Source organism: Thamnophis elegans, chromosome 10, assembly GCF_009769535.1.
Source record: "Thamnophis elegans isolate rThaEle1 chromosome 10, rThaEle1.pri, whole genome shotgun sequence".
Taxonomy (NCBI): domain Eukaryota; kingdom Metazoa; phylum Chordata; class Lepidosauria; order Squamata; family Colubridae; genus Thamnophis; species Thamnophis elegans.
Window position 1 is genome coordinate 40,933,929 of NC_045550.1, and position 14,363 is coordinate 40,948,291.

General features: G+C 41.1%; 1 protein-coding gene across 1 annotated transcript; it reads right to left on the reverse strand.

Moving 5' to 3' along the window:
* Positions 1-353: 353 nt before the first annotated feature.
* On the reverse strand, positions 354-1,634 carry PAQR9 (progestin and adipoQ receptor family member 9). The gene has a single exon (XM_032225681.1). The coding sequence runs from the start codon at positions 1,632-1,634 to the stop codon at positions 354-356; it is 1,281 nt and encodes a 426-aa protein (XP_032081572.1).
* Between the last annotated feature and the right edge of the window lie 12,729 nt (positions 1,635-14,363).

Genomic DNA, 14,363 nt, shown 5'->3' on the forward strand with positions numbered 1-14,363 from the left:
AAATGGAATTCAGAGGAGGAGGATTACTTACAAACAATGTAATAAGGATCAAATCGTAGATTTCAAGCAGTAATTCTAAAATGGCTTCTCTTTGTATGCTAAGCAGCAATAAATAGAAGGTTGCCTATAGAACGGTGGCCTAGGTGTTCTTCCTTTTTAAACCTGTTTTTGTTTCGAAAGAAACAGCCGTTTTTCAAAGGAGTTCGATCAGGACACGGCCATAGCGCTTAGCCTTTCTTTACCTAGGAAGAGCCGACCTCGCGGATTCTTGTAGCAAAAGCAGCAGCCACAGATAAATTTAAGTAAAAACTTCAACAACAACAACAAACAAAAAAAACCACCCTGAAGATACCTCATTCTTGTTTGCAGACTTCTGGGCCATTTAAAAAACTCCGGATGACCAGGGCAAGGCACAGTATCAAGCCCAGCATGTAGCCGATGGTGCCCGTAAACGTAGGCGAGGTGGGCGGCGGGCTTTGAAGGAAGTGCCGCAGGCCCTCCTCTACGTAGAACATCTGGTCGTAGATGCTGAGGAACGTGAAGATGTGGAAAAGCTGGTGGCTGTGGCCGATGATGTCGAAGAGACCCGGCTGGATCCGCTCGGGGATCTTGCTGAGGTTGAAGAAAGCAGCCACCAGCAGCCAGAAGTAGCGGCGGTAGAAGTGCAGGAAGAGGGTGGGGCTGTGGTCCTGCAGGTCGAAGAGGAGGCTTTCCAGCATGATGGGGCAGGCCATGCTGAGCGGCATGACGAAGACGAAGGTGCGGATGACGAAGGGGTAGGCGCACCAGTCGGAGCGGCTCTTGCAGCAGGCCACGGTGCAGGCCACGGCCAGCACGAAGGCGACCGGCAGCACCAGCGCGCTGTAGGTGGCGATGGGCGCGCTGCAGTCCACGTGCCAGCCCAGGCGCTGCTGCAGGTAGCGACTGAGCATGCGCGGCTCCAGCAAGCTCAGCTTGGGCAGCAGATAGTAGTAATAGGCTACCGTGCTGGCGAAACCGTAGTAGCTGATAGAGGCGTAGTCCAGGTAGAAGAAAGCGGCACGCAGGCGTAGCGAGAGGCAGCTGAACACATGGGCCGTGCAGCTCATGGCAAAGGTGAGCAGGACGCCCGAGGCGTAGCACCACAGCGGCAGCAGCGCAGGGTGATGGAAAGGCAGGTCGCCGGCCCCGCGCAACACCAGCAGACGGCAGAATTTCCCGACGAAAAGCAGCAGAGGGATGAAGTGAGTCCAGAAGTTGAGCGTCTCGTTGGTGGGCTGCAGCACCGAGGCCAGGCACTCCTGCGCCGAGCAGTGCAGCCGCCGGTAGCCCGACAGGATGAAGCATTCCACGAAGTCGTCGGGCACCTCGTCCCAACGCAGCGTCCCAACGGAGGGCCGGGCCGAGGGCAGGGAAGCGGAGAGCAGAGGCCGGCCGGGATGTGGGGGCGGCTGCGGCGGGGCAACCCTAGGGGACGCCTGGCCTTCGCCGCCCCCGCCCGCGGGCATCGTCCTCCGCTTCGTCTCGGGCTGCTGCTGCCGGTGGTGATGATGTCGCCGCTGGTCGTCCCCTCCGGCCTCGTTGAGATGCTGCCCGCCTGCTTGCTGCCCAGACAAGCGGCAGCAGCCAGAGCTAGGATTGTGATGTAAGCTCATAGCGGCAAAGCTGCTTTTCCTCCTACTGGAAGAGCTGCAGACGATTTGTGCCTCAGATGAGCAGCCGCGGCGGTGGCAGCCGCCTCCCCCTCTTCTTCTTCCTCCTCCTCTTCCTCTTCTTCCACCGCCGCCTCTTTTTTCTCCTGCATCATTCATTACAGGAAGGACAGGAGGCGAAGAGAAGCAAGCTTGCTCACCCCAGCCAGCCAGCGGCAACTCCTACAGAGAGAAGCGGCGGGGAGCATTGCAGTTATTCAAGCCTCGCCTGGCGCGATGGGGTCATGGCTTGCTGTGGCCCATTAGATGCCCCTCTCGGCTTCTGTTTCTTCAATTCAAATCCGGGGAAGACCCCTTTTCCCACCTCCGCCGAGCCACATTTAATGGTCGTTACCTCGATTGGAGCCAATCTGCAGTGCCGCTCCACTCTTTCCAAAAACAAGGACGTTCCGCGTTTCTCTCTCTCTCCCCGCCCCCGCCCTATCGGTGCCTTTTTCGAAATACACGTGGTAGAATTAAGGTCAAAGAAATCCCACCGTATTTTTCTTAACTTTTCACATGGATATTTGAACACTGGTATGTTTTTGGCAAGGGGAAAAAAACCCCCACACATTGGCATTTTAGGATTTAACAAAAGGCAATCCCAAATTTTAAAATACAAGGCAAGCATTTTTAAATGAATTTATTAAAAAATAATCTAAGGAAAACCCAGTACATCAAATTAGATTGGTGTAGTACTATTTTTAGATAATTCATTTGGGTATAATGGGCATGATATATTGCAACTTCTGCTTTGTAGTGGCCAATTCTTGTGACAACAATCAAAACCCCCTAAAGACCCAAGGGGCAAGTTTCAATATTGGAACACAGAAGCAGTTTGAACCAACAACACAATGTCATAACAAATCCTTTGATAGCAGTTACAAATTTAATTGCAGTCAAAACACACCCCAGCATTCTGGGCCAAAATAATTCTTATATTCTAATTAACCTGTGGGCTGGCACTGAATACTATTTTAAATTGTGGAAAAGGTTGGCATAGAAATGAATTGTGTGTAAACTTACTTTTGTAAGTCCCATGGGATTCAAAATGCCATATGGGATACATTTGATTATCAAAGTGGTGCATATCATATTGATAATTCTTAGACAGATGATACATTTATCAGATGATACATTTATCAGCTGTGCAGTGATGTAATTAGCAGAGAGAAAAAAATAAACTTCTCTTGTATTGACAGCTTTTTAAAAAAACACCTAATTAATAAGATCTATTATTTGCTAAGCTGAACTTGTTGATCAGAAAGGTCAGCATTCAATGGTTCCTGAGCTCCTGTTACTTGCCCCAGATTCTGCCAACCTAGAGTTTGAAAGTATGTAAAAATGCAAGTAGAAAAATAGGGACCACTTTGGTGGGAAGGTAACAGCGTTCCGTGCACCTTCGGAATTTAGTCATGCCAGCCACATGACCACAGAGGCTCTTCAGCTTTGAAATAGAGATGAGCACCGCTCCCTAGAGTTGGGAATGACTAGCACTTATGTGCGAGGGGAATCTTTACCTTTACCTATTATCTGGATATTATACAGGGCAATTCTTTGGATCTGGAATTTTTGTCTGCATACCATATAAAGGCAAAGTGTTTTAGATTAGTGAACCAGGACTGTTGCACTGCAGTTTTGAAATAATTGGGATAAGATAAGGAATATAACTAATTAGTTTTCAAATAAAGTGTGAAGATACAAAGTGTATGTATAGAAGTATGTTTGTAAAATGTTTTAAAAGGCAAAGGAACATTATTTACAAAAGGAAATTTGAGTTGACTAAACACATCCCTAGTAGAGCCAGGAATTTTGATGGACGGAAGTGTTGAGCTGTTTTACAATGATTCATTGCCCTAAGCAATTGTTAATTTTAATTATGATTTGTTTGAATAAACAGAGTTGGATTCAAGCACTATTGAGGCATAATTTTCATTTTATGTGCCACTATGTTTAAGCTATAGCAATAACAATAGCACTTAGACGTATACTTCTTCACAGTGCTTTTACTGCCCTCTCTTAGCTGTATAAGCCCAAACCAAATCACATTTTTTGTTTAGCGCAGTGTTTCTCAAACTTTACAACTTTCAATTGGGTGAATTTCAATTCCTAGAATTTCCTAGCCAGCAGGCTTGCTTGGGAATTCTAGAAGTTGGCATCAACACATCTTAAAGTTACAAGGTTGGGACTACACTGTTTCCGAAGGCTCAGTGATTTAGATGCAGTTTTATGGCTATTGGCAGTGTCCATTTCCTCCTCCACGCCATCCTACACTGATTATAGTTCTCTGTCTGCATGCATGACTGTTGCTGTGCCTATTGTGTCTCATTTTCCTTAACCGTAAAGAAATGCAGCAGGAATAACCTGACTAAATCAAACTACAGTTTTGTGGTCGTATGACAGCTGTATTTATTTTGACTCAGGTTTTAAAACATAGCTCTGCAAACATATCCTTTACCTCTCTTCTAACCCTTTATGACATGGAGAAAAATGACAAGTGTAGGATATTCTGTCACTGGGCTGGCCTAAGATATTTTGTTACCTGAAAAGAAATAGGAAATGATACTTTCTGAGTCATATATGTTTCAAAGAATCCAAGGTGAACTATTTTGGAATCTGAAGCATAAAATCTCACAAATGTTCCTGTCTATTTCATCCTAGCGGTAAAAATGGAATTGAATATTTATCAGTTTTCTCCCTTTTCATGATGCTCCACATCAATAATTTGAGATCTTTTCAATTATTGGGCCCAATTGATTGTTAGGAATATTCTCCAGGAATGGGTGTCTTTCCCCATAAATCAATCTTATAGGTCTTAAGGTATTGCTATTAATTGTTGTGGCAAAAAAAAATAAATAAAATATAACTTGCATGACAGTATAGCAAATTTTAAGTTTGATGAGTTCTAAGAATTATTTGTACTGGCTGGGCATGTACTATTACTTATAACATTTTATTCCATTACATCAATGATTTGACATTCAGTCAAAAGATCAATGTACTATAGAGGTTAGATCAGTGATGGCGAACCTTTTAGACACTGAGTGCCCAAACAGCCCATGCGCACATGCCCAAACTGAAAGGTATGTGCACGCAAATAGATGTGCGCATCCACGGATGTGAGCACATGCCAATATGTGTGCATGCCTGGACATGGCACATACGCAGCAGACACCTGAAGACCAGCTGGCCAGTGGGAGAGAGGGCCAGTGAGAGGGCCAGTGGGAGAGAGGCCAACACCGGCAGTGTGGCAAGAGGTAAGATCTTTTTCTTTCATGAGCTTCTGTTTCGTCATTTGCAGAGAAACAGAAACTCACAAAAGAAACGCCACGGAGATCTGACCTGAGGCGATGGTCTGTGCGCCAGCAGAGAGGGCTCTGTGTGCCACCTCTGGCATGTGTGCCATAGGTTCGTCATGACAGGGTTAGAGTATTATTAAATGGGAAACAGGAGGGCTCAGATTAAGCATCACTTTCTGTTATAAAGCTAATATCCATCTGTAAATTACAAGAGGCCACTGATACCCCACAGAAACTTAAAAGGCAGTTCCAGTTTCTGGAGGGCTCTAGCTTGTCTATTCCCAGTTCAGAATTTTACCTCAGCTTCCCCTGTCCGTGCTTTCCCCTGTCCATGTTTTCAAAATATGAAGATTTGTATCATTAACTCTGTGGTTGCTATTTTTAAATCTTAAAAGATTAGGGCTATTTTAAAATTATAAAACGCGTGTCCTCCAGATGTTTGGTCACAACTCCCTTAAAACTTACCACAACCAATGGTCAGAAATTATGGAAGTGTGATCCAAACTTCAAGTTGCTTTCTTTTGGACTTCAGCATATAATGCATGAATTTCTGTTGCAAAGTAGCAGTCCCAAACCTTTTTGGCACTAGGGACTGGCTTTGGAGAAGATAAAATTTCCACAGACTGGTGGGGATAGCAATAGCAATAGCAGTTAGACTTATATACCGCTTCATAGGGCTTTGAGCCCTCTCTAAGCGGTTTACAGAGTCAGCATATCGCCCCCACAATCTGGGTCCTCATTTCACCCACCTCGGAAGGATGGAAGGCTGAGTCAACCTTGAGCCGGTGAGATTAGAACCGCTGAACTGCAGATAACAGTCAGCTGAAGTGGCCTGCAGTACTGCACCCTAACCACTGTGCCACCTCGGATAGGAAGAGAGCGGAACCTAGTTCCTGTTCTGACCTTGGCTTCACAAAATCAGGAAGCAGACTCCTTGTCCTGACAAAAAACCCTTTTTGTTAAGCTAATGTGAATTCCTCTCATTCACATCCAGCAAAGTCTTGGCAAACAGTTTTTCCAGGGTGAATTTACAACCACAGATCTTATCAGGCTTGGAGAGCTGCCAGGCCGATATCTTCCAAATGCAAAAGAAAAGGAGTTTCTGAGAGTCACGAACAAATCTTCACATTAATTAAATGAACATATTTCCTATGGGAGGGGCCATTCACTGTCCACCTGTGCCTTTATTCCTGAGTCGGCCTTTGTTCCTTAACTGTTTCCTTCTCCTGGCAGGTCTGTACATGGGCACATCAGGAACAGGTTCCATCTGTTCTTCTGCTCCACTGATCTCTGACTCCAAGGCAGCTGATAACTGTTGGACTGCCCTGGCCCCATCTCTGCCTCCGACGCAGAGCCTTCCTCAGACTCCAGGACTGGCCCATGTTCCTCTCCAACCTCCTCACTGTCTGAGTCTGCCATCAAATCTGGTGGCCGCTAGCGGACCACAGCAGTTCCTTTGCATGTGTAGTTTACAGAAGGCTTCATGCTCTAATCTAATGCCTGATCTGAGGTGGACCTGAGGCGGACTGAAAGCGGTGATGCTAGTGCTGGGGAATCTCAAATCCCAGGAAAATCAGGAGAACCAGACAGTTCAAATGAGTATGAAGATTTATTGCAAGCTTTAGCTCTCTGTAAGAACCTGACCAACTAACCATCAAAGGATATGAAGGGGAAATAAGAGAGGCATTAAAGGTGGGTTGGACTTGGCTGTCTTGAGGCTGCGTAGGGATTCGTGACTTATGACATGTTTGACCCCTCTCTTGGGCTAAACCTTGTCATCTCCTACAGGAAACGGCTGAAAATACAGATAAAGCTTCATTCACTCACCTGTGATTTACCTGCAGCTGTGCTCCCGATTCCTAACAGGCCATGGACTGGTAGCATCTTCCTCTTCTCCAGAACAACCCTGTGAGGCTGAGAGTAACTGGCCCAAAGTCACCCAGCTGGCTTTCATGGCTAAGGCTGGCCTTGAACTCATGTACTCCTGCTTTCTAGCCTGGTGCCTTAATTACTTGACCAGTATATTTAATAATATTTATACTTAACCACCAGTGGTGGGTTGCAAGTGGTACGCCCCGGTATGGGCGTACTTGAGCCTGCCCGGAGCACCGGATACCGTTCTGGTACGGTGCTCCAGAGGGCCCGCCCGCCTGAGCTCCTTACTGGTCTTTTAAGTCTTCGGCGCTTCCACGCACGCACACGGCGCATACAGCACCTGCGGAACACTCCATTGAGCAGCTGGACCGTTGCGGAGGCTCGCAAGACACTAAGACACATGTGCACGCTGTGCGCGTCTGCACAGATCCATGTGGATGCCACCGGGCCCGTTCCAACTGGTACGGAACCCACCACTGTTAACCACTATGTCATATGTAGTTAGTTCAAGAACCAAACAAATAAAAATTGTCCATGTATTTTGAAACGTTTCAGTTGATGTGAAGGTAGTTCAGTAACTATGTGTCATTGCATTACAGTAGTCTAGTTTGCTCTCATAGAAGGAAGCAATATTCTTTTTTGGTGCCTAGCTTTTCCAACTGCATCATAGATAAAAGATACCTAAAAATGTAGCATGTTTTTTTTTGGTAAATTGATGTAGTACCAATATCAGTATGTAGATAGATTATTATTACTAGATTTATTTTGAAAGAAAGGAAGCTATTACTGGGTGTAATTGATGTTCAATAATATGTCCACCAAAAATAAATAATTAAAGAATAAATTGGCAATTATAATATGGCACTTAGTCGGCATGCTTCAAATTTGTAAGACTGATCCTAAATCAGTCCTATATAAAATAAATTGCCATTATTTTATTCACAAAGTAGGTGGCCAAAATTGAGGTTAGATAATTCATGATGTGTCAATACTTATATTGTAGACTACACAATTCACAATTCAAAACTAATCTGGTAGTTAATTTCCTATTACACAAACTAGATTCAAGTATAATTAAAGAAGATATGGACAGAATTACCTAAGGCAAAACCGAACAAACCACATAATTCTTTAGTTTATTGTGTGACGTGAGCTATTATGTTTCCAGGCCACAATTTATGACTTAGAGTATTGTCTAATCACCCAATATATTCAATTAATTATGGGTTTGTGGACTGTTTAAACTTGATTCTTATAATGCATTAAAATTACTTATACAAGCTATCATCCATGAAAATTTCCTTATGTCATTTCTAAGAGTAATTTATATACTTTTATACTTCCATAGATCGTATACTGTATATTGATTCATCAGTACATTTATTACTTGTTTAAAGAAAGGATAATTTGACATTGTAAGGCAAAACACTTCTTTAGGCCCCACCTCAAAAAATTTTGTTTATGCAAACTAGCCATCACTGGGTAGAAGTTTGCCTAACAAATGTAAATGCATGGATCAGGTAATCACGACTACTGACTGTTTACAATTTCTGAGATTGCTGAAGCATATTTCCTAACTGTGGTTGTTAAAACAATCTGCTAGGCAATCCCGACAGTAATAATAATACCCTACACATATTAAATATCAAAAATCCCATTTAAGTATTGCACAGAAAACTGCCTATAATCAGCTTGACTAGAGTAGAAATGTGTTTACAACAAGTACAAGGGACGATCCCTTTGCAGAATAAGAAAAACCTGTAGCTTCAGTGAATCATAGGAAGTTTTGCAAGATAAATTTCAATTCAGGTACTTCAACCTACACGTGTGAATTGGTTCTACCCATGGACACACATAGCACCATCACTCCTTTTGTAAACCTTCCTGGAATTGGTAACCCTCATGTGGAAACACTGGTGTATGTTAAAGCTACCTGACTTGTATCTAAAAAACATACAAAGTTAATATGATTAACTGGAAAGTGCCTCATTTAAGTTGAAGGAAAACTTTGCTTGTATCCTTAGGAACATATTCTCTAACAAAAGGCTAGGCAATGTTCTATTCTCTGGCTGTTTCGGATTAATTCCACTAATCTCTGAACACACCATGCTATATTTATAAAAATTGTAATGCCGAATCTCTGGAGAGTATCAGGTAAGCTACGCCTTCTTTAACATGATTGTAATAATGTAATTCACTATTGCTAATGTTCTTGGAATATATAATTTTAAAGTGAAAAATTCTACCAGCCTTGTGATAATTGCATCAAGTAAAAATTGATTAAGTATGCAGGGAAATTGCAACTGTATCTCCAAAATATATGTCAACATATTAATTCTATCAAGGAACATATTAAAATATGGGAGAGTGGCCTTCTTTTATTCACTCACCAGGAATGAAATATGCAATTCAAATATAATCTAGCAGATCATTTGATTCCCCCCCACATGGTTTATGGAGATTTTAGAGTCACCAGGAGTTAAGCTTAATGCGATGAAAATTGCATTTTATGACATGTAGTCTGAATTTGTAATCTAGAGAAATGTACAATCCTAAAGTATGATGCAAAATTTCAGGGTGTCTCAGAGAAAGCTCATTCTTTCAGAAAGGCCATTAACTGCAGAGGAGAGCAAATTCACAAACAATGATTTCAATCACTGTTAAAGCTTATTGGTCAATTGTATACTTCAAATATTGTTTGCAATCAGTGCTCATAACTTATATCTTATGCTATTGCATATGAAGAACCAGAATAAATCTCTGAAAAAGAAGTTGGGGAGAACCATGTGTTCTCTCATGAGAATATTCATGTAGATCAGGACTGTCAAACTCCCGGCCCGCGCTGGCCACACCTACACACATTTTAGCGAAGGGGAAAAAAACTCTGATACATCATGTGACGACGTGAGTTTGACTTCCTGATGTAGATGCATTTATCATCTTCCTCGCAACAAATCAGCAAAAGGGTTGTAAGGAAACCTCAGTTCATCATGGAGGAAGGACAGATGAGTGATAGAATCAAGATGAACGAAGCTATTGAAGAGCCAAGATCTGATAATAAAAATCAGTTGATTCAAAGGGCTCAAACCAGGAAAAAGCAGGAAGGAAACATTACATGTGAGTTATGGAAACATTTGCATAGTTATATTTATCTAAGTTACGTCTCACATAATCCAGGGAGTATCATATTCTATACTAGAGGCTGTTTCCCTCACTGGCTGTGCATTGTCAGAGAATACAAGTGAGGACAAGACCTTTCTTAAAAGATCAATATACACTGTCTTTTCCTTGTCCTTTTCCTAATGAATGAAAGAATGAGTAAAATATTCATTAAATTGATGTGTTTAAATGGGATAATTACATGCAAGATTTCAGTTGAACTCAAGGGATATATGTTTATGATTGGGATAGGGAACAACCATTAAAAGCTTATAATATGATATAATGGGCTGAATTTTGATCACAGCTGCAAATTCTCATGGGGGTTGAGTGGAAGGCAAAGCTGTCATTTTAGCTTCTCTGATTACTAATTGGTAGGAACAGCAAGCACAATATAGACAATGTGAGAATGGTTAAACAATTTGATTAAATGTTTCTTCCTTAAGTTGCTTTAACTCTTGCATTTTAATAAAAAATACTTTGCATCAATAAGAATATATGGCATACTGACCTATTGTAAGCCATTTAGGAAATTACTATTCTTTTACAGAAGATATTATATTTGAGTATGGACTGAAGACCCATTCTATGCATCCTCCAATTTTGTTAGACTCTAGGCTAGAGATTTATCATTTGAGATTTTCATCTTCCAGAGAAAAGCGAAAGGGTGGGAAGGCTGCCTATGGAAGTTCCTGTTCCTGCAGCAAATTGCTTGCTCAGAGCTATCCATGGTGCTGCCTTTCTGGGTTTTTAAAGTTGACAAATTGTAAATTCCAGGCTGTTTGTGATTAGAGAATAGGTAGTGTAATCCTAATTCTTTTAAGTAAATCTATTTTATTCTTCAGCAATAAATGTTAACCACAGGAGAAGTAGATACAGGTCCAAAGGAAGCAATGATTTCAGACTATATTTAATAAAGGAGTAAAATAATAAGATATGAACATTATTAGTCTCTGCAGATGCACAAGCTCTCAGACAATTAATGTTGTAAGCCACCCAGTGTTGCCTCGTACTGTGATGAGTAGCATATCAATTTGATAAAATATTTTTTGAATAAATAATTATTGCAGATCAATACTTTAACATCATTAAATATTAAAATTTAACTAGCGCAAATGGTGGTGAAATGTTTGTAGATGGGGTATTATGAGGAACTTTATGTACTCTTCATGTCCTCATGGGAACATGAAAAATAAAAGATTGGAACAAAACAGATACTTTGTTTAGATCACCCCTAGTCTGAAACTGTGCTAAGTTCCTATTTTGACTGTGCTTTTTGTTTTGAACAAAAAGTTCAGTAGACATCGTAAGCCCACTGATGCTGAATTTTAATGCACAGCAAAGGTTTACATTTACTACATCTACATTGTTTTATCAACAAGAATAAAATGCATAACAGAAAAATATACATCCAACACTAACCGCAAAAAAAGGAAAATGTGTACAAAAGGGAGGGGGAATGCCCCAAATATCAAATAAGTTTAACATTAAACATGTACTCAATTCTGGCTGAATGCAGAGAAAAACAAAACAAAAAGAGCTGATAAATTCTCATTCCCTTTACATAATGGGTCTACAAATATTTATAACTTTTTCCCCAATTTAACAAAAATACTATATTAAATAAACAAATGTTCCAGGTGAGGGGATCTCTATCTGATAATTAAATTGACCCAACCTCTGATCATAGTATTTTGTAAAAAAAAATCAAACCAACAGGTTAATCCAAACATTACACTAATTTTCAGATCCCTATGTTAACCATCTGTTATTGTATTTAACATGTAGAAATTCCACAAACAGCTTACAGTCTCTAATAAAGCTGTCTACTCCATTATCTCTAATCAAAGCAGTTAGTTTTGCCATGTCTGCTAAGTCAGTCAATTTAAAAACCCATTCTTCAACCTTCAGCATCTCTTTTCATTTCCAGTGTTTGGCAAACACAACCCTCACAATGGTTACCATGTGGAGGAATAGCAACCCAAATTTTCTCAAAGGTGCTTTTTCAGGAGGCAAATGGACTTTCTTGTTTTTTCTTTTGAAGACATTTTACTACGTATCCAAGAAACTTCTTCAGCTCTGACAGGATAATGAGGAATGAAAGGATTTATATTCCTTGCAGACAGCTGGTACCATCTTTTTTACTCTATAATTTTTCACTCTATTTTTCGCAGACCATAAGATGCACATTAGCTTTAGAGGAGAAAAAGAAGAAAACAAAATCTGCCTCTGCCTCCCAGCATTGATCTGGTATTCATCTGGCTACGTCCTTGCAGTAAACAGCAAACAGCCTGGTCAGCTTCGGCACGTTATCACAGCCCCAACATGTGACTCATCAGGGCTCCGCTCCATTGTGCCCACCACCAACTGAGCTGAGTTGCTGCCACCACTGGGAAATGCTGGAGTCTTTGCTGCCGATCAGCTGATTGGAAGTTGAATCAGCCTCCTAGAATACTGCCGATCAGCTGTTCTATCTAACCACCGCTATTCTTTGTTTGCCGCCTATCACTGCTGCTGCCGAATGCCAAACGGTAATAGTGAACAGTGATAGTGAACGACGAATGGCAAACAGCAAATGGCAAATGCCAAACAATAAATGGCAGTCGCTAGATAGAACAGCTGATTGGCGGTAGTCTGGGAGGCTGATCCAATCGCCAATCAGCTGCTCAGCAGCAAAGTCTTCAGCGTTTCCTAGCGGCAGAAAATGGTGGCAGCGGTGACAGGTGACAGTGTTCTAACCCCTCCCCCCATTGCAATATTTGCTCTATAAGACATACAGATTTCCACCCACTTTTTCGGTGTGTGTGTGTGTGTCTTTTAGTGCGAAAATATGGTAATTTGCATTCTTTTAGAAGATCATTGAAGCACTTGGAGGTTTATCTGTGATCTCAGGGTCATCTGAGTAGTGCTTCTGGTTCTTATAGTCTGCAATTTTTCCTCTGGAAATCCATTCTTACTCCTAAACCATCCAGGTGTTCATCCCAAATTGTATAGCTAAAGGTCTGTAGAGATTCTTAGTCATCCAGATCATGGTTGTCCCAAAGGTACTTTTTCAGGATGCAACTGGATTTCCTTGTTTTTTCTTTTGAAGATGTTTCACTTCTTATTCAAGCTTGGATAAGATGGACAAACCAATTAAAAAAAAGTGGTTTGCTAAAAGCCTGTAGAGATTCTCAGTCATCCAGGTCACGATTGTCCCAAAAGTACTTTTTCAGGAGGCAACCAGACTTTCTTGTTTGGATAAGAAGTGAAACATCTTCAAAAGAAAAAACAAGAAAATCCAGTTGCTTCCTGAAAAAGTACCTTTGGGACAATCATGACCGGGATGACTGAAAATGCCTACAGACATTTTTTTACCACATTTTTTCTACCCACATTTTTTTATTGGTTCATCCATAATACCTAAAAGAAAAGCTTCAGGTTTAATTAATATTTGTTTCTTAAATATTTTCTGCATTCATTATTATGTTTCTCCAATATGTTTTCACATACTTGCAAGACCACCACATATAATAAAATGAGTCAGTTTGGTCTAGTGGTTAAGGCACCAGACTAGAAACTGGAAGGCTATGAGTTTTAGGCCCACCTTAGTCCCGCAAAAGGCAGTTGGGTGACCTTGGGCCACTCACTGTCTCTCAGCCCAACTCACCTCACAAGGTTGTTGTTCTGGGAAAAATAGAAGAAAATAGTAATATTGGATATGTTTACCGCCTTGAGTTGTTTGTAAATAAATAATACAATTGTGATAAAAATTAAGTAAATAAAAATAATGGTTGAAGGGATGTGCAAGTGAGCATGATGCCTCCCGAAGTGCTTAAATCTGCACACAAACACTATTTATCCTACTTTTTCTCTGGACAGAATATTTTTTTTTCCAGTAAGGATATGGCCTCTTCGTTGCCTTACCTGCCTGCTAAGAAAGATCCAACATATGTGTGATCTAAAATGGCTTGGTAACATTTTTGATTTTGGAATAAACCCATCTTGCAGACTATACTTAATTCATATACCATGCTAACCTATGGCTTGTTTATTCATAGTTTGTTGATTAAAAAACAATTGGTAGCTTTATGTCTTACAAACTATATACTGTCTGCCTTACACACAATATTAAACAACTGTAGTGTTATAATGATGCCTTAGAGACATTTAATAGGATTTGTCAAGTAGGAAGTTACACTTTTCCAAAGATGAACATAGTATGCATTTACTTGACTTCCCTTTTGAAATGCATGTTTTTGCACCCTCTAGTGGCAAAGAGCCTCTTAGGACCCTGCCTTCAAAGATTTTGGTAACACGATACTACTCCCCCACATGTTAATATATGGAAATACAAAACTGGTGAGTAAAGCATTTCCTT

Excerpts from the sequence above, each read along its gene's own strand:
- PAQR9 (XM_032225681.1), bottom strand. The coding sequence starts at position 1,634 with ATGAGCTTACATCACAATCCTAGCTCTGGCTGCTGCCGCTTGTCTGGG.